The 25,919-nt window shown below is 40.4% G+C and overlaps 3 protein-coding genes and 1 non-coding gene across 4 annotated transcripts; 3 read left to right on the top strand and 1 right to left on the bottom strand.

Moving 5' to 3' along the window:
* The first annotated feature begins 10 nt into the window (after nucleotides 1–10).
* Nucleotides 11–83, top strand: Trnak-cuu (transfer RNA lysine (anticodon CUU)). The gene has a single exon. It is a non-coding gene; the product is annotated as a tRNA-Lys (tRNA).
* A 1,658-nt stretch (nucleotides 84–1,741) lies between these two features.
* Nucleotides 1,742–3,707, top strand: LOC140951333 (histamine H2 receptor-like). The gene has a single exon (XM_073400600.1). It carries the CDS (start codon nucleotides 2,123–2,125, stop codon nucleotides 3,305–3,307), a length of 1,185 nt encoding a protein of 394 aa, XP_073256701.1. The 5' UTR covers nucleotides 1,742–2,122; the 3' UTR covers nucleotides 3,308–3,707.
* A 2,638-nt stretch (nucleotides 3,708–6,345) lies between these two features.
* On the top strand, nucleotides 6,346–13,824 carry LOC140950836 (uncharacterized). Its single transcript, XM_073400058.1, has one exon. The coding sequence runs from the start codon at nucleotides 6,346–6,348 to the stop codon at nucleotides 13,822–13,824; it is 7,479 nt and encodes a 2,492-aa protein (XP_073256159.1).
* A 927-nt stretch (nucleotides 13,825–14,751) lies between these two features.
* Nucleotides 14,752–24,793, bottom strand: LOC140951319 (transmembrane protease serine 9-like). The gene is made up of 9 exons (XM_073400572.1): nucleotides 24,565–24,793; nucleotides 24,031–24,057; nucleotides 22,901–23,193; nucleotides 22,472–22,616; nucleotides 21,217–22,005; nucleotides 20,023–20,793; nucleotides 18,449–19,219; nucleotides 16,712–17,482; nucleotides 14,752–16,279 (listed from the first exon to the last, which is right to left on the bottom strand). Exons 1-9 carry the CDS (start codon nucleotides 24,602–24,604, stop codon nucleotides 15,528–15,530), a joined length of 4,359 nt encoding a protein of 1,452 aa, XP_073256673.1. The 5' UTR covers nucleotides 24,605–24,793; the 3' UTR covers nucleotides 14,752–15,527.
* Between the last annotated feature and the right edge of the window lie 1,126 nt (nucleotides 24,794–25,919).

Genomic DNA, 25,919 nt, shown 5'->3' with positions numbered 1-25,919 from the left:
TGTTAAGTCAGCCCGGCTAGCTCAGTCGGTAGAGCATGAGACTCTTAATCTCAGGGTCGTGGGTTCGAGCCCCACGTTGGGCGACATATATTTTCTTTTTCCTTTTTTTCCCTAACAGTCAGTAGATTACACAGTCCGTGTTGATTAATGAAATACACTTGCATAAGGACATATTTTATTTTATTTTTATTTTATTAGTTTGCCACACAGAATAAATTAGAAGTAGACTGGAAAAAAATAGGTTAATTAATATTAAATTTAAAATGAGCATACAACTTGGAAGGAGTGACTGTGGTGGGGAAATCTCCGAGAAGCATATACTAACTTTATTCATAGGGGCCCATTCAAAATAGCGATCAAAGGTCAGGCCAAGGTTTTTCTCTTATTTTTGAGAGAGAAAGAGCCGCCAAGGCTGCCAAGGAAGCATTTTGTTGCTCTCTGCAGTATGCATATGGCCTAACAGGTACTTAAGATGACCCGGGAATGTATATGTATATATGTTATGACTGTTATGCGTGTTAAAGGCCATAGGTAAGAGAGACTTCAGCTAATTTACAACCTATCGGAAAACACCGGACATCTTCGGCAAAGTTCGTCCGCTCTTTGGAATCCTTGGGTATGTTGTGGTTCAATTTTATCCTTGGTTTAAAATTTATTTTCCTTTGTTTCGGGGTAGGGTAATGAGAAATGGTAATGGTAATAATGTATGTTAATGAGTTTGAAACAAAGGAAAATAAAATTTAAACCAAGGATAAAACTTCAACACAACAGATATATCCGAGCAGCCTAGCCATGCTAGCACTTGTATCCAGGCGACATGCACCATAATCCTGACTGTCAAACTGTTTGAAAAGGCTTGACCAAATTGCATTTCACACATCTATTCTATATCCTGACGGAGAAAGCTTTTCCTGTACAGAGTAAATAATTAATTTATATCAGTGAGAAACTGTCAGCTTTTATCATTTCCCTCTTCAACGCAGCTCTGGGCAAACCACTATGATAATAGGATTAAATTCCTAATATTGAAAACGTCGTCTTCATCGCCATTGTTTCTAGTGAAATCAATCTCTGAGCAAAAAAAACTTTTTAACTTAAAACAGCTGCTTTGATCGATTAAAGAAGAGTTTCGAGTCAGCATTTTAGAGGCTAGAATGTAATATTGAACATATTTTTTATCTGCTCAACTTTTCCTTTCGCAGGTCAGTGTCATGACAACTAGTTCTCGCGAAAAAGTAATAACAAAATTTGTATAATAACAGAAGATTAAATGATTTATCATCAGGGTCTGAAATCTAGATAATCCAATTTATGAAACTACAAACCATAAATGTGATAATACTTTTTGAAGTTTAAATCAGCACTTTTTTATGTCTAAAAAACAAGTTTCAATTGATTGCTTAAAACAAGATGCCCTTTTGATTTTTTTTTTTTTTTTTCATTCATTTAGCTTTGTGAACCCAGCTTTCAACTCTTCTTTTAATAATTCCTGTATTTTCCAAATTCTACTCCAATATATGTCCAATTACGTGAATTTTAAATTGCTTGGAAAAGCTCTTGAGCAAACAAAAAGTTACAAAAATCAACAAATTGATAGAAACTTCTATTCATATTTAAAGAAGATAGGTTGCCTGTATTCGTATTGAAAACAAGATGCGGTATGAAAAAAATCAATTCAACCAGTTTACTCTACTGTCTGCACGAAGCAAATGGTATTACTTCTAACCGTAAGGTTCCGCTGGAGTGATTTTTTCGCAACATACTCGTTTCCTTTACTTGTGCAGTGGCTTTTAGGATTAATTTGCGGGGAAATTCTTGTTAGTGACATCACGCCTTAACTTTGAGGACCGATCGAAACGTGGTCAACCCCACCGAAATTTTTCTTCAGAATCACGCCTTAGATTTGATTTGACTTTGTAAATAACTGTTACTCAAAGGAGAGATTCTGCAAAAGTCTTAGAAGCGCGTGCAGCGAGCAAAAAGCAGCATCTACCACGCACAGTATAATCCGCTGCACGCCAAGAAAAAAAACCTTCAGTCTGTTGAAAGAAATAGGTTGAAACGCGGTGTATCAGTTACTTAAAACAGCTGAACTACTGAAACGGCAAGAACTGAACTCCTCATGGCCAGGTTATATCGACTACACAGCTTCCTGTCAACATTGATTTTGTTGTTTTGTGTTTTTAAGGATGCAAGGGCTGCAAACTCTACTCAGAAACCCATATCAGTACAGTTCAGCAATACAGATGTCATCGCATCGACCGTAGCCTTGGTTCTTGTGATAGTACTGGCGCTGTTGGGAAACACACTAGTTTGCTTCGCTTTTTACCGCTCAACAAACCTAAGATGCGTCACAAATGTGTTCATCGTGTCGTTAGCTGTCACTGATATTCTCGTAGCTTCTGTTTCTATTCCTATCTGGTTGATTATTCAAAACACGGATTGCATCAACAATACGATCACTTGTCCCAGTGTACTCTTAACATTGTGGCGATGTCTTGACATTCTATTCTCCACTGCTTCTATCATGAATCTCTGCGCCATCAGTTTTGATCGCTACGTAGCCATAACTTCACCACTACGCTACTCTCAGATTATAACGAAAAATCGGGCGATCGTTGTTTTGGTTTGCCTCTGGTCATACTCTGTGATCATCGCCACCATTAACCTAGAAGGAGGACGTCATTATCCTGTGTTGGTTTTTGTGGTCTCGTTTCTCCTCCCTTTATCAGTGATGATTTTCTCATATTCACGAATATTTCTCGCAGCATTACGTCAGGTGCGCCGTGTTCAACCGATACGCCAAGCGTTTTACTTCAAGCGGGAGATAAAAGCGGCCAAGACGCTTGCTTTGGTGATGGGCGCGTTCATTGCTTGCTGGACGCCCTTCTTCGTTATCAATATTATCGTGCCATTTTCTCCAGGTGTTCAAATTAAACCAATAGTGACATTACTGATTAAATTCTTGCATTATGGTAATTCGGCGCTTAATCCAGTTATATATTCCAGCACCAACCGCGATTTCAGAAACAAAATTTTAAGTGTTCTTCCTTGGACGTCCGGATATTTCCAAAGCAACATCGGGAACGCTGTAGTCAACTTATGGTCATCTAGTTTTCGAAGCACATTTGGTCAGAGTTCAGTGGCTTTTCAGACTGATAGCGTTACCGAAGCAAATAATAATCAAACCAACCGAGATGTTTCAAGCCCTCAGGAACAAGCTTCATATGCGGCTTCAGATATCAAGAAAGACCAACGCACTATAAGCACTAACAGCCACCCCCATGCTGCAAATTCATCGCCATAATCAGAGACCATGAGAAGGATCCCGGATCAGGAGACAGTAACTGACTTTGTCTCAAACTAGGATGTAAATACGATGCTGATACGTTAATATTGACATTACTTTCGAATAGGTCTCCCAAGAAAAGAGTTGATGAAGTTTTTTCAAGAAAAAAAATTAAAGCATCGCTTTCCAAAACTACACGAACAGGGACGATCATGGGCGGGGTGGGGAGGTGGTCTTGTCAAATGTCGATCTTCCCTTAATGCTGTGATCTGTCGGCAGTTCTGTATTCTTACGCTGAAAGCGTCAGTTTTTTGTTCCTCATGCATGAAACTTTTTGATTCGGTTTCACCAAAGTGGCGATACGGGTGATAAAAGCCAAGTTAGTAATTAATGCTACTTCCCTATCTTGTTCACTCATATATATCACTCATATATCATTAGCTAGTTAATAGAGTGAACCTCGTATATATCTGGTACTATCAAGCATTATTACGCAATTAAAAAACTACAGATTAACTTTATTTCGCTGAAGAGTGAAAACTAAGCAATATCCTTAGCTATGTCTATTTCGTATAGAGCGCATGGAAGGTCGTCAAGGTCGAGGTTATAATTCAGTTTTGTCAGAGAGGAAGTGGCTGTCAGAGACTTTTCATTTATAGCCCGGGGTTTCGTTGTAGCCTGCCCGCGCCCACGCATTGTCTAAACCACTGGCATACAGCTGGTGTTGCCTAGTCTTAGGGCTTCAATTTGTAGGCATTTTTAAGGCCGTTCGTCTCAAATACGTCACCGAAATGTATTATGGAGCTTAGGCAACGACGACACTAACGGCAGCAAAAACGTCACTTAAAAAGTTAATTTGCGCAGTTTCAAAGTTCATCGCACTCATTCCAACTCTTTTAATTTGCCAAATGTTGGCGATTTTTTCAGGAGTTGAATTCTGAAGGACTGTATCTAACTTCACGAAAAGAAAAAGAAAATCGTTGTCTCGTGTTCACGTTTTCCATAAAACGTGAAACTAGAGAGTTTCAGGTCATAGTCGTGCAGTACCGCAAGGAAATGCACAAAAAAGTGTGGGGCAAAATGTTGTTGTTTTGCCAATCTAAACCTACTGTTTTTTTTCCCTTTCTCGTTGCTGCCGCCATCGTCGTTGCTTAAGCGCTCTACTTGACCGAGAAGGCCCGATAAGACGCCGTACAGGGACTAGGCAACAGCTGGTGTAGAATGTCTACAATGCAGGCAAAGCTAACTTATGAAGTGCGGTTTCCGATTTCGCCGCACGCGAGAAAAACTAAAAGAAAACTGGTAAGGTCCTCGAGCTCGTTCGATTTTTTTTTTTGCGCGCTCGCTTTTCTTTTCGCTCATGACTGAAAATCAGGGACAGACTAGCGGAAAAGAGGTACCTTGGAGACAAAAGGAACTTCTACACTAAAAGCCCGGTGAGCGCCATTTTTTAAGACCATGCCCGGGCCCCCCCCGGGAGACCATGACACGCGCTTTCGAGCTTCAGTTCCAGTTATTTTTCATGCTTTGTTTCTAAGCAAATGCTACTTTTTTTAAACTGAATTTAAGCTCTCTGATCGTATCATACCGGCTACACCTTGTGACGGTATTCATATAGCTTACAGATGAGAACACTGGTCTCCCGTGGAAATGTGACTCAATGATGACAGCGGTAATAAAAATGCTAGTTTTATTTTTTTAAACAAATACTATACATCTATTGTGAAGCGTGGCATACTGAGTTAACAAACCATGAGACAATAAGACTTTAATTCTCCAGAGATTTTATATCAATCGCTGTTTATAAGCCATTTATTGTGTTGTTACTCTGCGATTTGCATGTAAATATTCAAAAGATTCCAAGCATGCAAAAGTACGCTTTCTAAGTGATAACTTCAACAGAGTTTCAAACGACCTAGAACGCGAACCACAAAATGTGATCATGTGATGTAACAAACAATGTCTCTCTCTTCATAAAAGAAGGTTTGGACTTTATCATCGCTTAGGTCATTAGCGTACTTATTAGTGCTTTTGATTCGAAGAAAGCGCTCTAGTCAGTCATCGAGGTATAAGCGGATGCTAGTTCAAACGCTACTGATGTTATGAAACAAACGTTAAAAAATGGCTAAAACAACTCCAGAAATAATTAATAACAACAACGAGGTTTTCATGGACGAAGAAAGTGAGAGATTTAAAGATGTGCAAAAACTGCAAGGAAATAATCTTGGAGAGGTAAGTAAAGTGATTGTTGTTGTGCATGTTGACACTGAAGTCCACTGACAATATAACACTTTTCCAGATTTAATACAAAGAGTACAGATAGTCGTGGGTTTTGGAACAGGGTGAAAATTAAAGTTGTTCAATTCTGACTAGAAAATTTTTATGTGCTTATCCTAAGTCGGTTGGTATCGTCACCAGTTAGCTGGAAAACTGACTTGTTTAGCAACGAGGTAAATGTTTAGTTGTTGTTCTTGTGATTTAGGCTAAAAGCATGTGCCGGACGGGATAGCTCAGTTTGAATGCTGTCTGCGTATTTGATGTCAATCAGGACTATCAAAGATCGCTCATACATAGACACAACAGTTGCAGAGAAATGAAGCAAGGCCACCTCAGTAAAGCGGCCCCAAAACTGCCCCGCTATCCGATATCTGACGATCTTTTGTAAGATCAAAGAGGCCAAATCCGCGGCTATAGAAACGAGTCCATCTCCATGCTTAGTGTTAGAAACGAAAAGCGGCGGTTCAGAGGGTGGTACAAAAACTAACGGGTACATGATATTGTAGACAAAACGGTCTCATTCAGGAGGATTTTTGTGATTCACTGAACATGCATGCGTACATGTCTTCAGTTAAAATTGTCCCTTCTACTTGCCATATCTGATAAGTTGAGAACCCTTCTTTTAGCATTTATCATCTCAGTGGGGTCTTTATCAGTAGATTTTAACTGTGAACTTCAGTCTGTGCTTGACACATAACTTACTTTTGGGAATGAAATTGCAACGATCGATAAATAAGGTTGACTTTCTTTTGATTCGTCTCCAGGTTGCAAATTTGGAAATGCGCATTAAAGAGCTGACTGAACAAAATCTGAGATTGAAGGATAAAGTAGTAGAGGCCCGAGAAAGCAGCAAAAAACTTCAAGAAGACTTACTTAAGAGTCAACAAAGATGTTCGGAAATCGAAAAATGCAATGATGGAAATGAAGTGATGAGAGACATCATCATAAAAAAGCTTCAAGGAGAAAAAGAGGAGCTAGACAAAGAAATGCATGTTTTGAAAAAGCACCTGGATCATTTTAATTTGAATGGTGGACAAAATGATGCAGATTTCGTAGAACTGAACAAGGAACTGATACAAACCAAGCAAGATCTTCAAGACTGTCAGGAAATGGTGAAGTCTTTACAGAGAGAGAATGAGTCATTAAAACGTGATTTGTTAGCAGCTGCAAAAAAGTTGGAGACGATTCAAGCAGAGTACGGATCAGAAGAAGTGACAGGAAGTGGGTCAGAAAATAATTCTTTATTGTATAAAATAGACAGCATCAAGGATCAACTGCGAATGTACCGCGACAACTGTTTTGGATTAGAAAACGAAGTTGACATTTATAGGGAAAAGTTGGATTTATGCAACGTGGAACTCGGGGCAAAGAAAGACCAAATTCATGACATCGAGAGGAGTATTGATGCTGCACAAAGAGATAAAACGAGACTAGAACGTGAGTTACGGGAGACCCAAATAAAACTGGAAAGCTCAGATGAAAAACTAAACAACTTATTATCCGAAAATCAGCATTACAAGGAGAGGATTAGAGAGCTAGAGTCAAAGACCGGCGAAAATAGCAAGGAGATCGCCTTCCAGAGAGACGCCAATCAAGAATCGTCGCCTGAAGAAGACAATAAGCAACTTGAATACTTAGAGGCCGAGTTATCGGAGATGAGTCACCGACTGTCTGAAAGTGAGGCAGAAAGCTGTCGCCATAAATCACAGGTTCAAGAATTGAACGTGCAGCTGAAGCAGTTGATGGACAAAATCGCAGAACTAGAGTCATGCGCCCCAATCAAACCCTATGATGGAGGGTTAGACTCCAATGCACTACTCCAGCAAGCCAAGAGACAAGCGCAAGAAACACGCTTCGCGTTGCAGAGGAAAGAGAAGGAAAATAACGATCTCGAGTTGAAGTTGAAGGAAACGCGAGAAGAAATGCACAAAATGGAAATCCAAACTAACCTTGGCGAAACACAGAGAGCTTCGCTAGAGAAAAAGCTGTCAGAGGAAAGAGAAAAATGCTCAAAAATGCAAGATGAATGCACTGGCCTTCAGCAAAGTATTTCGAAACAGAAAAAAGAAGAAGATGATTATAAACGTCAGCTTGCTGACAGGGACGTGATTATTGCTGAGCAGAAGGTCGTAGCTGCTAACATGGAGTTAAAATATCAAGAACTTAGCGAGAAGCACACTGCGGTTCTTGAAGTGCAAGACCAATATGAACAGGAGATACAGGAGTACAAAGACGACCTGCTGCAGACTCAAAAAGACATGGCGGATATGCAAGTTGATTCCAAAGTCGCGGAGAGTGAAAAGCAAGAGTTCAAACAACAAGTTGATATTGCTAACAAAACCATTTCTGACCTACAGTCGAAGCTTGAAGCCGCGGATCAAGACATGAAGGAAAAAGAACACGAGATTTCATCGACGAAGGAAAGATTGATAAGAATGGAGGAAGAATTGGATGAAGCTTCTGAGATAAAAAAAAATCTGGAGCTCCAGCTTCATGAAAGTAACTTGAATATCAAGAGGAAGATCGAGGAGGAAAGCAGCGTGCAGAGCCAGATGGAGGAACTGCAGAAAACATGCGAATGTCTTCGTCAACAGGTGGAAGAAAAAGAACTTCTTGTTGAAAATCTCAAGGACCAGATCAGTTCTCTAGAAACAGACTTGGATACAGTTAAAACTGAGCTTTCATACAAGGAGTCTTTGAATGAGACAAACTCCGACGAGCTTAAAAGGGTAAACTTGAAACTCAAAAGCAACGAGGAGGAAATCAGTCGCCTTACAAAAGCGTGTGAAAACATCTCAAAAGAAAAAGAATCCCTTGACATTGACTTGTCCGTGGCAAGGACGAAAATAGACACAATGGAATCTAACTTAAAGGAAAATGAAGCGAAGGAGAGTAATCTGGTAAAAACTCTGCAAGAAGAACGCAATAAGTTTGTTTACAAGGAGGCAGATGTTGCTTCCTATCGCTCCAAAATTACTGCATTGGAGCTGGAGTGTGAGGGACACGTCAAAGGAAAAAAGGAACTTTGCCAAAAAGTTCATGATCTAGAGGAGAAAAAAGCAGCATTGAAAAACCAGCTGGATGAAACCTTGACGTCTCGGGAACATGAATTTCGACGACGAATCGAACTTGAAGAAAAAATGTTGGAAATGCAGCAAGATCTCAATGAAGCTATCAAGACCAAGTCACAGGGAGAAGAAGAGCTTCAGGATTTTTGCAGTAAGCTGGCGAAGTACGAGGGACAAATCGAAACACTTCAAAGGCAAAACGAAGAGCTTAAAGAAAAAGCTATTGAAGCCAACATTGAACTTGCTAAAAACGGTGAAGAGCTAATGAAACTAGAAATTGTAGCGACAGAACATCAGAAAATGTATGAGTCTGCGCAGGCTAACTTGGCGCAAAAAGACAAAAACTGCGAGGATATGCAAAACACGATCAAAACTTTACAAATCGAGTTGAATAACGTCAAAAATGATCTGACCACGAGTAAACTTTCTCACGAGTTTGCCCTGGACGAAAATAGCAGGCTCACTAGAAAGATACAAGAGCAAGAGACGAAATTAGGGCTCTTTGAAAATGAGATTTCCGATGCAAGCGAAGAAAATAGGAAAGTGAATGTCGAGCTGAGTTCTCAGAATACAAAGTTTAAAAACCTGCAAATCCAGTTAGGAACAGCCACAAGGGAAAAAGAGCGTTATAAAGACGATTTACAATCTGTAGAAAAGAAATTACAGAAACTTCAAGAGGACCTTCTGGTGGCTCATAATCTTGTACGAGAGAAAGAGCGAATCGTTGACAGCTACAGGGCTGAAATTGCTGAAAAAGACGGACAGATTGAACAAATAAAAAGCTCCAAAGAGTCCTTGGAAGGGAAAAACCTAGCATTAAAGAAGGAATTACAAACCATTACATTCTACCATGACTCCACGGAGTCAAAGCTGAAGTCGTCTCAAGATGAAATTAATTCCTTGAAAAGTAAGCTGAGTCAATATGAGACAACGTTAGAAGCCCTTGTTAAGGAGAGGGATGACAGAGAAATAAGAAGAGAAGATTCCACCCATGAACAACACTTGAAGCTCATGTTAGAACAAAGTAAAGAACGACAGGCAGTCCTTGAGAAGGAAATTTCAAGCAGCAAAACGAAAATCTGTAAACTTGAGCATGATATCAAAATGTCTCGTCAAGATTGCCTCGACACTCAGTTCGAACTTTCTAAATCACAAAGACAACTCGAAGACTTGAAGGTCACCTCTGATCAGTGTGATAAGGAGAGGAAAAACCTGCGAGAAGAAGTGTTGGAAGTTAACCGAAAATTATCGGAACTGGAACTGAAATACGAGGACGAGCGGAGAGATAATAAAGTGGTTCAAAGCCAATTACAAGACACAACAGTCAGGGCGGATGCCAATAGAAACGAGATACTAAAGCTCAGCAAACAGTGCGTGGAACAAAAGATTCATTTAGAGGCAACAAAGAAAGAGATCGAGCAAAAAAATAATCAGATACAAGAACTTAAGGCGGACAAAGAACACTTGGAGAAAAAGTCCACAGAACTTAGAAGCAGCCTTACAAGTGCTATTGGTGAGTGTGAGAAGCTTAGAGGGGGACACCAACAACTTCAAGATGAGATTATTGCCCAACAGAAGAACATTTCTAATCTGAAAGACCGATTGCAGAAGGCAACAAAAACACAGCAAACGACTAAAGAGGAACTTGAAATGAAGATATCAGAGATAGAGAAATTGAATGAGGAAGTGTCACAAGCAAATAGCGAGAGAAACGAATTGAAAAGCAAAGAAAAAAAATTGGAAAATATTGTACAGAAGCAAAGTGAAGAACTGGCCGATGTTGAGAACCACATGACTGAACTTCAAGATGAATTGCTACAGGAAAAGAATGAGTTAGAAAACAAAGAAAATAAGATCACAAACTTGAAAGCTTATAATGCTTCTATACAGAAAGAACTAGATCGAAATAAAGATGAGCTCAACAAGTTGAAAGTAGAACTACAGTCAGCTCAAGAAAATACTATGATCGAAGTCGTGAATTACACTCCGCTTCAAAGTGCTTTGATCGATGACGATGAACCTGAAGATTCAGAAGAGGATTCTGACTTATTAACAATGAAAGAAAATCTCACGAAAGCAGAAGAAAACCTTCAGAAGAGCATTGAAAACGAGCGCAGCTTACAAGATCAGTTAGAAGACTTAAAAGCCACAAATAACCAACAGCAAAACACTTTAGACATCTTATCAGAAAGGGAAAATGTCTTAATGGCACGATGCGAAGACTCCGAGAGAGAAGTCGGTGAGCTTAAAAGCCAGTCGATGAAATCTAAGGAAGACTTGAATATGTCAAAAAGCCAACTAGAGACCATGGAGAAAAAATTGGACAAAATGGTAGCCCAAAATTCCGGTCTGGAAGCAGCAAAATGCCGCCTAGAAGAGGAGTTAAAACTTGAGCGTGGAAAGGTTAGGAGAGCTGAGGATGAACTACTCCAGGCGCAATGTGAATTACAAGAGCTACAAACAAAATGGGACCACAATACAAGAGAAGCAGAGGATAATGAAAGTGTTTTAGACTCAGTTCAATCTGAGAAAAAATACCTAGAAAAAGACATCCAGGCCCTCCGAGATGAACTGTCTTCAGCGCATGCGCTCATGAACACAACATTGAAGAAGAACAGGGAACTCGACGGAGAAAACTTCGAATTGAAGAAAACTTTAGCCGAGTACGAAACAAGAGAGGAAGGATTTGAAGCGGAACAAATTGAGCTCAACAGTATGGTAGCACAGCATCAGAAAAGGATTGAAGAGTTGGAGCTTTATGCCCAAGAGGAGCAGAAGGAAAATTCTGCCTTAAAACAAGAATTGGAGAATGAGCGTCAGAAACTAGCAGATGTTGAAGATTATTATGACAACCTTCAGAAGTCTCTCTCGCAACAGAAAGAAGGAGAGAATGATCACAAGAAAGTTTTGTCTGAAAAGGATGCGCGTATTCGACTGTTGGAAAACAAGAAAGAAATTTTGGAAGATGATTTAAAGAAAGAATACATCAAAGGTAAAGAAGAACAAGAAAAGTTTGAACAGGAAAGGCATAAGCTGGAGCAGATCATCGAAGAAAAGGAAAACCTGAAAAGTGAGCTTGAAAACAGTGTTAAGAAAACAAAGGAACGAAATAAAAAGTTACAGACAGATCTATCGCAACTTAAAGCAAGCGCAAATGAACAAAAAAATCTTCTACAGGACGCTCAAAAAGAGATCAAGAAACTCAACGGCGATTTGATCTCACAACGTCCAGTTATTGATAGCCTCCAAGCCAAAAACAAGACATTGGATGGAGAAAAACAAAAGCTTAAAGATGAACTTGGCAAATTGAAAAGAAATTGTTCGGAGCAAAAGATTGAGCTGGAGGCTTTAAAGCATGAAAATGAAAGATTGCAAAACAAGTTAAGCGAATCTCAAAAGCACTTTCATTTACCGGTGAAGAAGTCAGAGATGCCTCAAACAAAAGCCGAACCAAATGATCTGCTTAGCCGTAAAGAAATCAGTGAGCTGGAAAACGCTTATCAGAATATTCTACTTCAAAATGAAGAAGCAGAAAGAGAGAACAAAAGTTTACAAGAAGAGAATGAAGACCTAGAGAAAGAATTGTTAAAAGTACTCACCGCGAAAGATTTGTTGGAAAAAGAGATTGCTTTGAAAGAGGACAAGATAAGGGAACTTCAAGACTTGTTATTTAAAACAGAGTACTCTGCGCAACTGGACCGGAACGAGTTAGATGAAACGACTAAAGCCAAAAACGAAATGGAATCGGAACTTGATTCCGCCCACGAGACAATTCAGGGTCTAGAGGAATGTAATGCCACTTTTGAAGAGACGATTGAGCATTTGCAGAATAAAGTAGCGAACTTGGAAGAAACTAATTCGCAATTAGAAAACGCCCTGAAGAAAAATCAACAAAAGCTGAGCTCTCAAGAAAAAGAACTTCTGGAAATGCAGAAGAAGGTTTCTGATTTAGAGAACAAGAGACAATCACATGCTAATAGCAACGAAGATCTTCTAAGGGATTTACAATCAAGCAAAAATAAGATCGCATCTCTAGAGGAAGAGCTTTGTACGTCTGCAAGGAATCAAGCAGAATCAAACTTGAAAGTTAAGGAAACAAAAGAGCAAAACGCCATGCTGAGAAAAGAATTGCAGCAGTTGAAGATTCAACTAGGAGAGGAAAAACACGAACATGACATGGAAAAAAAAGAAATGCGAGAAAAAGATGAAGCTATTAAAAGAATGCAGAAGGAAAATCGCCAACTTGTAAACGAAATTTCAGAGATGTCCGCAGAAGTGAACGCAAAGGAAGCTGATGTCTTAGCTCTGATGAGCACACAGGAAGACACAGAAGACGAGCTTGAAGTATTGAGAAGGCAGATCCCAGAACTCGAGTCAAGTTGGCTGGAGGAAAAAGGTGAGAAAGAGAAACTCAAGTTAGAAATGTCTACCCTACAAAAACTTTACAACGATTTAAAGATTGCCTACGATAATCTTCAGGACGAAATTAATAGTTCTCAAGAGCAGTTTGAAGAAAAAGATTCGATTCACTCAACCGAGCTACAAAAATTAAACATGGAAAAGGAGCAACTGAAGAAAGAACTGCAACTTTTAAGCAAAAGAATTGAAATGTTGAAGGAAAATAACGAAAAGACCCAAAAAGAAAAGAAGGAATTGGAACAAAAGTTGAGAACGACTCAGCAGCGGTTGTTAGTTTTGGAGGTGGACGAAAAGACCATCGATACTATTAAAGCGCTCCAAGAAGAAGTTGAAGAGGGCAAGCAAAAACTTCGTGATTTAAATGAAATGTATGAGGCGATAAGGGTAGAAAGAGACAATCTGCGTTCAGATAAAATAAAGCCGAAGTCGCCGAGAACCTTCACAAAAAGCGAGACAAAACCAAGGGCAGCAAATATTCTGAATACTCCTAAGAGTAATATTCAGCATGCAGCGTCCCCTAAAAAAGAAGTGTTTGACGCACAAACAAGAGCAGTGCCTCTTGAAGATAAACTGAGGGTCGCCAGGGAGCGACTGGAAGGGTTGAAGACCTCTCCACCCAAAAACAAAGGTATAGATGAAGTACCCTTGCAAGAAAATGAAGGCTGGAAGGCGTTTTCACCCTGTAGCGCAAGTAATGAACATCGAGAGTCGAACGACACAGATGGCGCATCTGAGGTGATATCAGATGAAAAGGTGATTCAAGGAAAGTGAGAGTTTAATGCTTCGGGTTGAACGCATTCTCGGCATCTTAAAAATCATTCGTGAATTTAAGACCCATAAAAGAGGCTTTCAAGGTGGGGCGAGTTAGAATAACTGTACGGACAAATTTTGAAATTGATAACATCATTAAATGACCCTCAACACATGATCGAAAACGACAGCGAACTGGAAATAATATTGACTCGGCGAACAAAAAGAAACGCGCGCAGTTAAACGGTCATTTATGTCATTCTTTGGTTCTCACGTTACCATAATGGTGAGTGAATCGAGTAAGGTTTTTTCATATAAGAGGTATTTTGAGCTAGGAAGGTAAACAAAGCTCTTTTTACCCGTTCAATGAGCTCCATATAAATCAAATGATGAAAGAACTTTTTCAAATGTTTGTAATGTAGGGCTTGGTGTGTACTATATGAGGTATAGAACTGTTTGTTCACAAGCGAACTTAAACGAAATAAGGAGATAGATGCGAAATAATAATTTAGCACACTGGACAGGGGTACATACACATTTCCAAACAAATGAGTTCTAAAAACATTTTAGACATTTTACTAGATTTCGGAAGAAAAGCTCTACGCACTTCATTGCTCCATGATATTTATATAACCACTGACTTCTTTTATAATAAATGCACAGTGATTATGCATATTTCTTGTTAAATTTCTTTATAATAACTACAACCAACTTAAATGTTAATTACAAATTTTGTGACAATTTAGATCAAAACTCAAAGGATCAAAGGGTCTGTTCACATTAGGTGCGGACGAGCACTTGTGCTTGGGTCCGTACCGGCATAAAATTGTGTTGTGTTCACTTTGCCCTATCAGACAGTGACCTTACAGCTCTCGCAAGACCTCACAGGATTGATCGGTAAAACATTGAAAAAACAAAGTTAACAATGGAACCGAGAACGAAATTCAATTCAGTTCAATTCAGTTTATTTTTCTCACAATATTTAAGCTAGTGGCAAGTTACAAAAGAGCTGCAACCCATAGGGGTCGAAGTACATTACAGGTTCTGAAGAGTTGTAAGACTACCACTGTATTAGACGCCCAGTTTTGAGACGTAAAACAACGGGGAGTTATGGGTAAGGAAAGCATTGGATTGCCCCAGAACAAACAAAAAACGTGTGCACCAGTGTGCACTCAGGGACCCAGACCCTGCTTTAGGTCGAGATCTTAAGTAAAAAAAAAAACCCAACTGTGTCATTTTGGGTCAGAATGATAAGGACACATTTTTCATACAGCTGCTGATTCGCAGTAGAGTTTCAATGCTGCAGGTCAGTAGAAACTATTTCTAAGCATATTACTACCAAAATAAAAACGTTTCTTAGCTTTACATTGCCTCATTGCAAAACGTAGAAATTGGACTGTGCAACCAATGAACATTTCTTGTGCAAAAAAGGTTTTAAGCTACTTTCACTCATGACACTCATTTGTAAAATGAAACGGTTAAAGCAACGGATACCGCTGCGACAACAGTTGAGAATGAGATTGAAAGTGAAACACCCTTTTTTAACAAGTTGTATCGCAACGAAAATTATGGTGAATGTAAATGTGAGGTACAAAGACAGTTCTCCAGTTCCCTACTTTTTGCACGGTCACAATTAATCTGCAAGCATCTCGCTTAGTGACACCATGTTGGGTGATACAGAATGTATGTGGCAAAAGAAAGACACATTGAATTATGATTTACGCCTAAGCACTAATATCCGCCGCTACTGTAACAGTATTATGAATAAACGAAAGCATCGATTTAACGTCAGTAAAGACGCCATGTTGACCTGGATTCGAGCACCAGTCCCCGGAATTTGCTACTCCAGCAAGGACAAACTTCCCATCATCCCTTGGACAAACCAGCGGCGCTCCGCCATCGACGTTACAAATTTGGTCCTCATTCCTGACGGAGCTGGCGCAGCGTTCGTACTTACTAATTGTCCCATTAAATGATGAGTTGCAGAGCTTTGTGGAGTCTAATTTGACTTGAGCCTCTTTCAATATATTGGAGGTATTTCCTTGTTTGTCAAAAGATCTCCACCCAATCACATAGCATAAAGAGCCATTTGCAAACTCGGTTCCTTCATTTGGAAGGCAGATAGGGGAAACTCGACGGTGTAATACAGCCATTCGTTCAAGCTTCATCAACGCAATGTGTCTTTTAAGACTAACTACGATGTTTTTAACCCCTATAATTTCTTCATAACCCTCCAAGACTGTTCTGTCATGTTCGCCGACTCGGGCTGTCCAGTTTTCAGGTTTGCCTCTAGCGTTCACACAATCTGCAGAAGTTAGAATCCAGAGTCCGTCTATAAGAGTTCCACTACACGCATGCGTGTTTAGGAACAATAACTCAACTTGCCACGGCCAGGAGTTGGGGCGAGCGTCATGTCCGCTGACCATCAAAGAACTTGAGGCAGGAATAAAGCGGGTGCCACATTCGGGACGAAAACCTTAAAATTAATGAAAGACAAGGATCAGTAACAGAACTTGAAAGATGTTTCAGTTTCAAAATATGCCAGCAATTGTCAGTATTTCAACGGCTTCTTTCCTGGATCAAAGTAACGCTTATGTAGAAACCCCATTACTTCTTCTAGTCTATAAATAGTCCACTTTTATTATTGATTTCCGCATATCTGATTTTAAAAGATGCGTGAGTTGAAGTGCTCTTAGCCTCTCAGTGGACACTCCTTGTTACATTTCTTCTCTAGATAGTAACCTCACCAGCAGATCTGTCCTGCGAGGTCAAGCGTCCTTAGCAATGATAGTCAGACGTTGTAATTAGAGCTAATAACCAATATTAAAAAAGCGTCATGCTACAAAGAAGGCAAATAACAGGAGAATAACGATTTTAAACGCATTCTCGCAATTTGCATGAAACTTACCGGTTATAACACTCTCAATGAATGGCAGCATGTATCGTACATCCAAGTACACCCCATACTTGTTAGCTCTAGCACAACCTGTACCCCAGCTGACCACTCCTGTCAGAACAAAACTACCGTCCTCTTTCTGACAGGCCAGGGGGCCACCACTATCACCATAACACGCGTCTTTACCACCCTCTGGAAAACCGGCGCAAAAATATCTCTCGTTTATCCCGCCCCTGTAGGAAATATTGCTGTTACAGACTTCTTTGGACACCAGGTTAACTTCCACTTCATGAAGAACTTCCGAATAAGCCGAAGCATTCTCTTGTTGTTTTCCCCATCCGGTGGCAAAACAGGTTTTACCAGCTGAGAAACTAGTTTTCATATCCGGAAGACAAATGGAATGAACTCGTTTGTGGAACACCGCTGGTCTCTTGAGTTTAATGATCGCAATGTCGTAATCACCCGTGTAATTTTCGTTGCCGAGTTGAAATCCTGGATGAATTGTTATGTTCTCGATGTCAATCTTTTCTTCATAGCCCTCGAATTTGGATTCATTGTGTTCTCCAACTCTGATTTGCCACTGACTTGGTTTGTCATATAAGAAGAAACAGTGCCCTGACGTCACAACCCAGGATGAACCAATCAGAGAACCTCCACATAAGTGAGCAGTGCCATTGACCAAGAGATCCACTTGCCACGGCCAAGAGTTAGGACGAGCCTCGCGACCACCAATAATGCGAGAGATCTGGGACTGAACAGGGCGAATTCCACATGAAGGATGACCTAACATGAGCAAGTATACAATGCAGTGAAAACATAATTTGAATTCTCTGTTTTCTTGCGCTTTGTTTTGGTTTGTCCTAGCTTGCGTCCGGCAAAAACCGCGAACAGTTTTCAAAGTTAATCTCATCGTTAGATAAAACACTGGAATGAAAACATGGCTTGAATGCTTGTATTGTATTGCAGTATTTTCTAAAGTACAGATTCTATTATAGTCAGATGAACTAGTGAGCTTGTACTTGGTTTGTGATCAACGTCCTGTTTGGCTTTTATTTGCACTTCATTATGTAAGATAATAACCCAAATAATACCAACTTCAGCACTGAAGCACACGTACCAACTCCGCAGTATGGCCAGTACCTTGCGCATGAGCACGATCATGTCACTCTGGCAGTGGCAGCCATGGGCAGCTGTTTCGTCCTCATGAAGGACTCATCATCATGGCCCAGGCGAGAGGTCTCACTTGCGATCATCAGTATGGTTGTGCTCATGTATACAGTAGACCTGCACCGTTCTAAACCTCTTATTTCACTGGTCCCCTTTAATCTGCACTTCCATTGTTTTCAGGGATAGGGGCATTGTTATGTGACAATCCCTATTGTTTTGCCAGCTAATCAAAAACAATCTTTCAAATAGGTGCGGGATCGCCCCATGCGTAAAGTACAGGCCATACCGAAGAGCTGGTACGGGTGCTTCAGTGCTGAAACTGGTATTGTTTTAATAATTCAGATACCATTACTTCATTCAGTTATACCTGCTTTACCTCATGATGAAACTGATCGACCTTAGACTTGCTTTTTATTTAAGGATGGTGTCATAAGCAATCGGCTCCTGATGGTGTCTAGAACAACCACTAACGTGCGTAAATATTTGCTTGCATCTCGGCGCACTTACAAAAGAGGAAACGCCAAGAAAAAGAAACTCATCAATGTGAATTTAAAAAAACACAGATGACTTGTTGAGACTTACCATATAAAGTATTCTCAATGAATGGCAGCATGTATCGTACATCCAAGTACACCCCATACTTGTTAGCTCTAGCACAACCTGTACCCCAGCTGACCACTCCCGTCAGAACAAAACTACCGTCCTCTTTCTGACAGGCCAGGGGGCCACCACTATCACCATAACACGCGTCTTTACCACCCTCTGGAAAGCCGGCGCAAAAATATCTCTCGTTTATCCCACCCCTGTAGGAAATATTGCTGTTACAGACTTCTTTGGACACCAGGTTAACTTCCACTTCACGAAGAACTTCCGAATAAGCCGAAGCATTCTCCTGTTGTTTTCCCCATCCGGTGGCAAAACAGGTTTTACCAGCTGAGAAACTAGTTTTCATATCCGGAAGACAAATGGAATGAACTCGTTTGTGGAACACCGCTGGTCTCTTGAGTTTAATGATCGCAATGTCGTAATCACCCGTGTAATTTTTGCTGCCGAGTTGAAATCCTGGATGAATTGTTATGTTCTCGATGTCAATCTTTTCTTCATAGCCCTCGAATTTGGATTCATTGTGTTCTCCAACTCTGATTTGCCACTGACTTGGTTTGTCATAGAAGAAGAAACAGTGCCCTGACGTCACAACCCAGGATGAACCAATCAGAGAACCTCCACATCCGTGAGCAGTGCCATTGACCAAGAGATCCACTTGCCACGGCCAAGAGTTGGGACGAGCCTCGTGTCCACCAATTATGCGGGAGATCTGGGACTGAACAGGGCGAATTCCGCACGAAGGATGACCTAATATGAGCAAGTATACAATGCAGTGAAAACATAATTTGAATTCTCTGTTTTCTTGCGCTTTGTTTTGGTTTGTCTTAGCTTGCGTCTGGCAAAAACCGCGAACAGTTTTCAAAGTTAATCTCATAGTTAGATAAAACACTGGAATGAAAACATGGCTTGAATGCTTGTATTGTATTGCAGTATTTTCTAAAGTACAGATTCTATTATAGTCAGGTGAACTAGTGAGCTTGTACTTGGTTTTTTGATCAACGTCCTGTTTGGCTTCTAATTTGTACTTCATTATGTAGGATAATAACCCAAATAATACCAATTTCAGCACTGAAGCACTCGTACCAACTCCGCGGTATGGCCAGTACCTTGCGCATGAGAACGACCATATCACCCGGCAGTGGTAGCCATGGGGAGCTGTTTCGTCCTCATGAAGGACTCATCAGCGTGGCCCAGGCGAGAGGTCTCACTTGCGATCATCAGTATGGTTGTGCTCATGTATTCAGTAGACCTGCGCCCCATGAGTAAGGTATAGGCCATACCGCAGAGTTGGTACGAGTATTTCAGTGCCGAAACTGGTATTGTTTTAATAATTCAAATACCATTACTTCATTCAGTAATACCTGCTTTACCTCATGATGAAACTGATTGACCATAAATTTGCTTTTTATTTAAGGATGGTGTAAAGAACAATCGCTAACGTGCGTAAATATTTGCTTCCATTTCGGCGCACTCACAAAAGAGGAAACGCCAAGAAAATGAAACTCATCGATGTGAATTTAAGAAAACACAGATGACTTGTGGAGACTTACCATATAAAGTATTCTCAATGAATGGCAGCATGTATCGTACATCCAAGTACACCCCATACTTGTTGGCTCTAGCACAACCTGTACCCCAGCTGACCACTCCCGTCAGAACAAAACTACCGTCCTCTTTCTGACAGGCCAGGGGGCCACCACTATCACCATAACACGCGTCTTTACCACCCTCTGGAAAGCCGGCGCAAAAATATCTCTCGTTTATCCCGCCCCTGTAGGAAATATTGCTGTTACAGACTTCTTTGGACACCAGGTTAACTTCCACTTCACGAAGAACTTCCGAATAAGCCGAAGCATTCTCCTGTTGTTTTCCCCATCCGGTGGCAAAACAGGTTTTACCAGCTGAGAAACTCGTTTCCATGTCCGGAAGACAAATGGAATGAACTCTTTTGTGGAACACCGCTGGTCTCTTGAGTTTAATGATCGCAATATCGTAATCACCCGTGTAATTTTTGCTGCCGAGTTGAAATCCTGGATGAATTGTTATGTTCGCGATGTCAATCTTTTCTTCATAGCCCTCGAATTTGGATTCATTGTGTTCTCCAACTCTGATTTGCCACTGACTTGGTTTGTCATATAAGAAGAAACAGTGCCCTGACGTCACAACCCAGGATGAACCAATCAGAGAACCTCCACATAAGTGAGCAGTGCCATTGACCAAGAGATCCACTTGCCACGGCCAAGAGTTGGGACGAGCCTCGCGACCACCAATGATGCGGGAGATCTGAGACTGAACAGGGCGAATTCCGCATTTTGGGTAACCTTTTTTGGAATTTGCATAATTATAACTAAATTAGTAGTGAGCTAGACCTGCGTGAGAAAGACACGAAGAGTTCGTAGAAAGCAAGGTCAGATTGATTAAACTATGGCATTTGTCTTTGAAGCGGGGTAAAGAAAGTTTAGAACATGTTATTACTGTTTTAGGGCCATTGCCTCGTGACGAGCCCAAGTTACACTGACTGGTAATTTCAATAAAGTGCAGGTGTTTAACGTTCTGTCGTTTTATATGGAAGTTAATTCGAATGTAAATTTTGAAAACTGGGGAGTTAAAAGAGTGAAGATTCCGTTCTGTTTTCTAATGAGTTAGATTAGTTGCTCTGACAAATTGCTCAGAACATAGTCCCAAACCTTTAATCATTTTTGCAGTTTAAAACTACTTAACCATTTATTTTTTAATTTTCTTACCGTATATGGTGCTTTCTATAAATGGCAGAAATCTACGTACATCAGCGTAGACCCCATATTTATGCGGCCTTGCACATCCTTCCCCCCACGTCACCACTCCAGCAAGGACCCATTTTTCTGCGCTATCTTGACACACCAAGGGCCCCCCGCTATCTCCCTGACAGGCGTCCATCCCACCCTCCTGGTATCCAGCGCACAAGTAACGTTCGTGAACTTTCCCGTTGTATGATTCTTCTTTGTTGCACTCCTGTCGTGATACTATAGGTACCTGGTTCTCTTGTAGAACTTCAGAATAAGTTCCATTTTCCATGCTGTGTCCCCAGCCCGTAACAAAGCACATTCGACCAATATCTTCAGGGACAGTTGAGTCCTCATCAGGCAGACAGACTGGGCTTACTTTACTGTAAAATGTAGCGGGTCTTTTTAAATGATACAGTGCCACATCATAATCCCCTGGGGACTCTGCCGTCGGGCGGTCGATCTTAAATCCTGGATGTATATAATATCTGTTACCTTCCATAATTTCTTCGTATCCTTCGAGTTTTACTCGGTTGTGTTCTCCAAGTCTTATTTCCTTGACTGTAGTACTATAGAATGGGTCTGCACAATGTCCAGCTGTCAGAATCCATTGTGGATGTATGATGGAACCACCGCAGAAATGCTTGGTACCATTTTCTATAATTTCAACTTGCCATGGCCAAGAATTTGGCTCCGCAACTTTGCCGCCAACAATGCGCTTTTGACGTGAATGATGGTTCGTAAGAACGCGGTTTCCACAGTTAGCAAATTCTAGGATAGAAAGACAAATGAGAGAAAAGATAAACTTTCCAAAACAGAGATTCCAACTGTTTTGACCTATAATTCATGTATGGATTGCCAAAGAAAACGGTTCATAATAATGAGGGAAGATGGTCATGTGAGCGTTGCCTCCGTTGCGCCTTGTTTTTATTATATTTCGGCTAAGTAAAAATTGCCTTATGTGTACCTTCATTATACTATAAACTGCCGTTTATAAGCTTCCCTCAACAGCTATAAGCTAATCTATCTGTAAGCAAAACCATGGGATTTAAAGTCTCCTGGACACGAGCCCCCCCTAGCTTGTATTGAAGCCTTACAAGCCACATTTTACGGTATGTTTCTTGCGATCGGTAAGGAGGATGCTAAAGTTTTTTTTATATATGCTATAACAATAAACCACCCACAAGAGTAAATTGGTAAGACGTTTTATGGGATACAACAACTGAAAATAGCCCACCTTTCATACATCCATAAATCTCCATTCTAATTGCTATAGCACCGTACCACTCTGTAGGATATACCCGCATGAAACGCACGGTTTTCAGTTCTGGGAGTTGGGAAGTAATAACTTCATCTTTGTTATCCCTAACCAGAGTAAAAACCTGTAGGAAAAAGGGTTCTGTAAAATGAAAAGTCACAAGGTTTTTCATTTTAGGCGTTAGATTCACAACTTTCGTAAGGAGTGTTCAAAGTCCTTCTCTGACATTGGCCAACAAAGATAGGAAACGCTACTACTTTTATGATTATATTTCAGTAGCTTTCAGTTCACGTAAGCCGGTGTGAAAAATCACTTTCTATCGTCTGGAGAACAAAATAAATAAAACACGGTGAAAAAGCAGCGTAAGCTCTCAGCTCCCACTACAAAATGCAAGAAAGCACAATTTACCTCGGATAATTCCTCCCAAGTCTTGCCATCCAAGCTAAATGATAGTTTATATCTCGTAACCCAATACTCGTAGTTCGGATGTCCCTGAAAGGCCACCGCTGAAACATTGGTTCCACCTTTAAAGTAAATCTGCAAGAACTGCTCTTCATTTTGAGCTGATGGCATCCAAGCTGAAATTCCATGGAGACGAGCCTTTCCAGGATCATGGAAAAAATCACGAATGGACGAAGCAGTGATGTCTGCGTTTTGGATCCAATAATTTTGCATACCTAGTCCTTCATTACATGATGACCCTGTAAACGAGAGTGATTTGTTCAGAAATGTTATTTAGCCAGTTTATTTTATGACGGAAAAAGTAACGGTACCCTTTTCCCATCAGCTCTTACGTCATAGATTTTTGCTGTGTTGTCCATTCAGATCGGCAGAGAGTTTTGGCGGGATTTAGTTTCCTTTTATGTGACCGCCAGGTAGCCATTGCTACAATAATACTCACAAATAATTAAACACCTTTGACCTGCGTAAAGCATATTGCCGCTGTCAAGAGCTGGAGATAATGTTTGTAGGAACCAACGCTTGCAATACTGGGGGCCTGACTCCCCTGATCTTCTCTATCAAAACGTTGACATACGTATTTTTTCCCGATAACGTTTCTTAGTTCTACCGATTAGGCAAATGACGAAAAACTAAAAGATCCGCTATATCAAAAAATCTGCGATTAGATTGGCCGGCATTGGTGCGCACTGGTATGCTGGACTATTCATGAATCTTTTAATTATTTAAACTTTCAAACACAGTTTACACAACAGACGTTCAGCAACTGTCAAAAGAAAACAAACACTTGCCCTAACAATCTCAGTGACTGATCAAAAGTGATGTTTTTTTTGTAAGGTAAACTAGACAAATGTCGCCCATATTGATCCAATTAACAATTCAGAACGCTTGATTTAATAAAAAGTAAGCAAATATTGCAGCTGTTGTTGGATCGGCATCTCCTAACAAGGAATGAACGATCAAACTTACTTCTGTGAATTTTTCGTAGTTTTTTTTTCTGGTTATTTACAAATACACGAAATTCAGGTCTCCTCAGCATTGCCGCTCAGCTCACCTCACTTAAAACATTCGAGTCTCACCTGCAAATTGTGTTTGTCCGAAAGCAACTGAAAGAGAACAAACAATGGAGGGTGTATTGAAAGTTTTATTCAAAGCGCTTGCTACATCTGACAAACAGGACACTAACATATAGGAGATCAATGTACGTTGAGATTAGACTTAAGCCCTTGTTGGCTCTTCTGAGCTCTTCTAGCTGTTCACGGCACGCATCAGGGCTGCAATAGACATTGAATTGTGGGGGTAAGAGAATAGGAATTGCGGTTAATACTCTCAGTGTTATGACAGTTGGTAAATAATTTGGATTCTAGCTTCGGAGCTAGAAGAGATTTTACCTTTTCCTTCTACTTTTATCAGGAGAAGAGTCTCCTGCGGCCGTAGCATTCCTTGGTTGAAATATTACAATAACACAGCCTTGCAACCACTATTAAAAGCCTTGGATACAGGCGTGAAAAGTCGTCATTGTCTCACATACACAAAACACATTGATTTCCAAAGACGCTTCAAATCTCAGTAAAGTTCAAAGAAATTGTTATAATTACCACTGCTGTGCTTACCATTTGCGATTAGATAGAAAAGCAGAGACAAGCCGAGCATCTTGGCGGCGTCGGTTACAACACTTGAGCTGACTAGTCCGAGTCGTAACACTGAACACAGTCAAATCAAAACTTCAGTTGAATCTTCATATGGAAAAATGTCATACACTGTTGCTGTCATAATTGTAAAGTAAACAGAAATCTCAATTTGCAACTCAAACGGACAATTTGCATATCTCGGTAAAGGGAAAACGGCGTTCCGATTCAAAGGGACTTTTATAATCTCCTTAAAATACAGCAAATCAAAAACGGGATCAAATGATTATCTTCCAAGGGTCTTTGTCCAAGGGATTTGATCTCTTATGGCCAGATCAGTTAACTTACATTTTCTCTAAACTATTATGCTGATTGCAAGGCGACCTATCAGGTGCTAAAGGCCTATAAAGTGAAACTTCATACCAAAAGTCTGTAAACATACAGCTTTGCTAAGGTGCCTAAAAATAACACATATCACTCAACAAGAATATGCGGCCTAAAGGAGCGTATGACTTACTACCTGTAGTACATTAGAAAAAGTCCATTCTCTTAAAATTCCCTGCTTTAACAACCTCGTTCTCCCAATTATCTTGGAAAAAAACGCTGGAAAATGGAGTTGCAGGTTTAAAAGATGTCTTAAAATACATTATATAGGAGAAATCAAGACTGAGTAACCAGTTTGAGGCAGGGTAAAGTTTACGAGAAAGCCGACTAATAAAAAAAAACTAATGACAAACGTTAAGGCAAGGACCGGAAACCTGGAAACTGCCGCTACCGCTGCTGAGCGGGAAAGTATGTGAGTGGAAATTTTCAAAACTGAGGGAAGGCAAAGCCCTTAAATTATTGAAAGAAGTTGACAGGGTTATGACCGCCGCGTGAGAAGTCTAAACTCCTTTGCACGCAATCTGAATTGTTTACAAAAAAAGCCCTTTGAAGTTGAGGTCCACTCAACGCGTAAATAAAACCGGCTGATTCTTTCTTGGCGGATCTCTAATGTAGAGACGCTAATTCCAGACGTCCCTTGAAGGGGGAATAAAAACAAAACTGAATGCATGGCTGGCAATACGGCAAAGGGCTGATTCATTCGAGGCCAATATTACATTTATAAGCGTGATGACAAACGTGGAAGTTGGTAATGTTTTGTCTCCTGATGTATATCAACAACCAATCTCTTAAAACTTCCCACCGTCTTCATCATATATTTCTCATCATGTATCGTGCACGTGTTGGGAAGCGAGCCGAACGGTTCTAAACAGTGCGTAACATTGGAGGAACTGGGCTCTAGAATTGCAGTAGGGGTCTCAAATTTTTAACAATATTTTCAGCCATTTCTCAACGTT

The sequence above is a fragment of the Porites lutea genome, chromosome 10, assembly GCF_958299795.1.
Source record: "Porites lutea chromosome 10, jaPorLute2.1, whole genome shotgun sequence".
In the NCBI taxonomy this organism is placed as follows: Eukaryota; Metazoa; Cnidaria; class Anthozoa; order Scleractinia; family Poritidae; genus Porites; species Porites lutea.
The sequence above is the reverse complement of the archived record's forward strand: the minus strand, read 5'-3'. Positions and strand labels throughout refer to the sequence as shown.

Excerpts from the sequence above, each read along its gene's own strand:
- LOC140951333 (XM_073400600.1), top strand. The coding sequence starts at position 2,123 with ATGGCCAGGTTATATCGACTACACAGCTTCCTGTCAACATTGATTTTG.
- LOC140950836 (XM_073400058.1), top strand. The coding sequence starts at position 6,346 with ATGCGCATTAAAGAGCTGACTGAACAAAATCTGAGATTGAAGGATAAA.
- LOC140951319 (XM_073400572.1), bottom strand. The coding sequence starts at position 24,604 with ATGCTCGGCTTGTCTCTGCTTTTCTATCTAATCGCAAATG. Across the intron at positions 23,194-24,030 it reads CGGACAAACACAATTTGCAG|GGTCATCATGTAATGAAGGA; the intron begins GTGAGACTCGAA and ends TCTCGTTTACAG. Across the intron at positions 22,617-22,900 it reads CTTGGGAGGAATTATCCGAG|GTTTTTACTCTGGTTAGGGA; the intron begins GTAAATTGTGCT and ends TTTTTCCTACAG.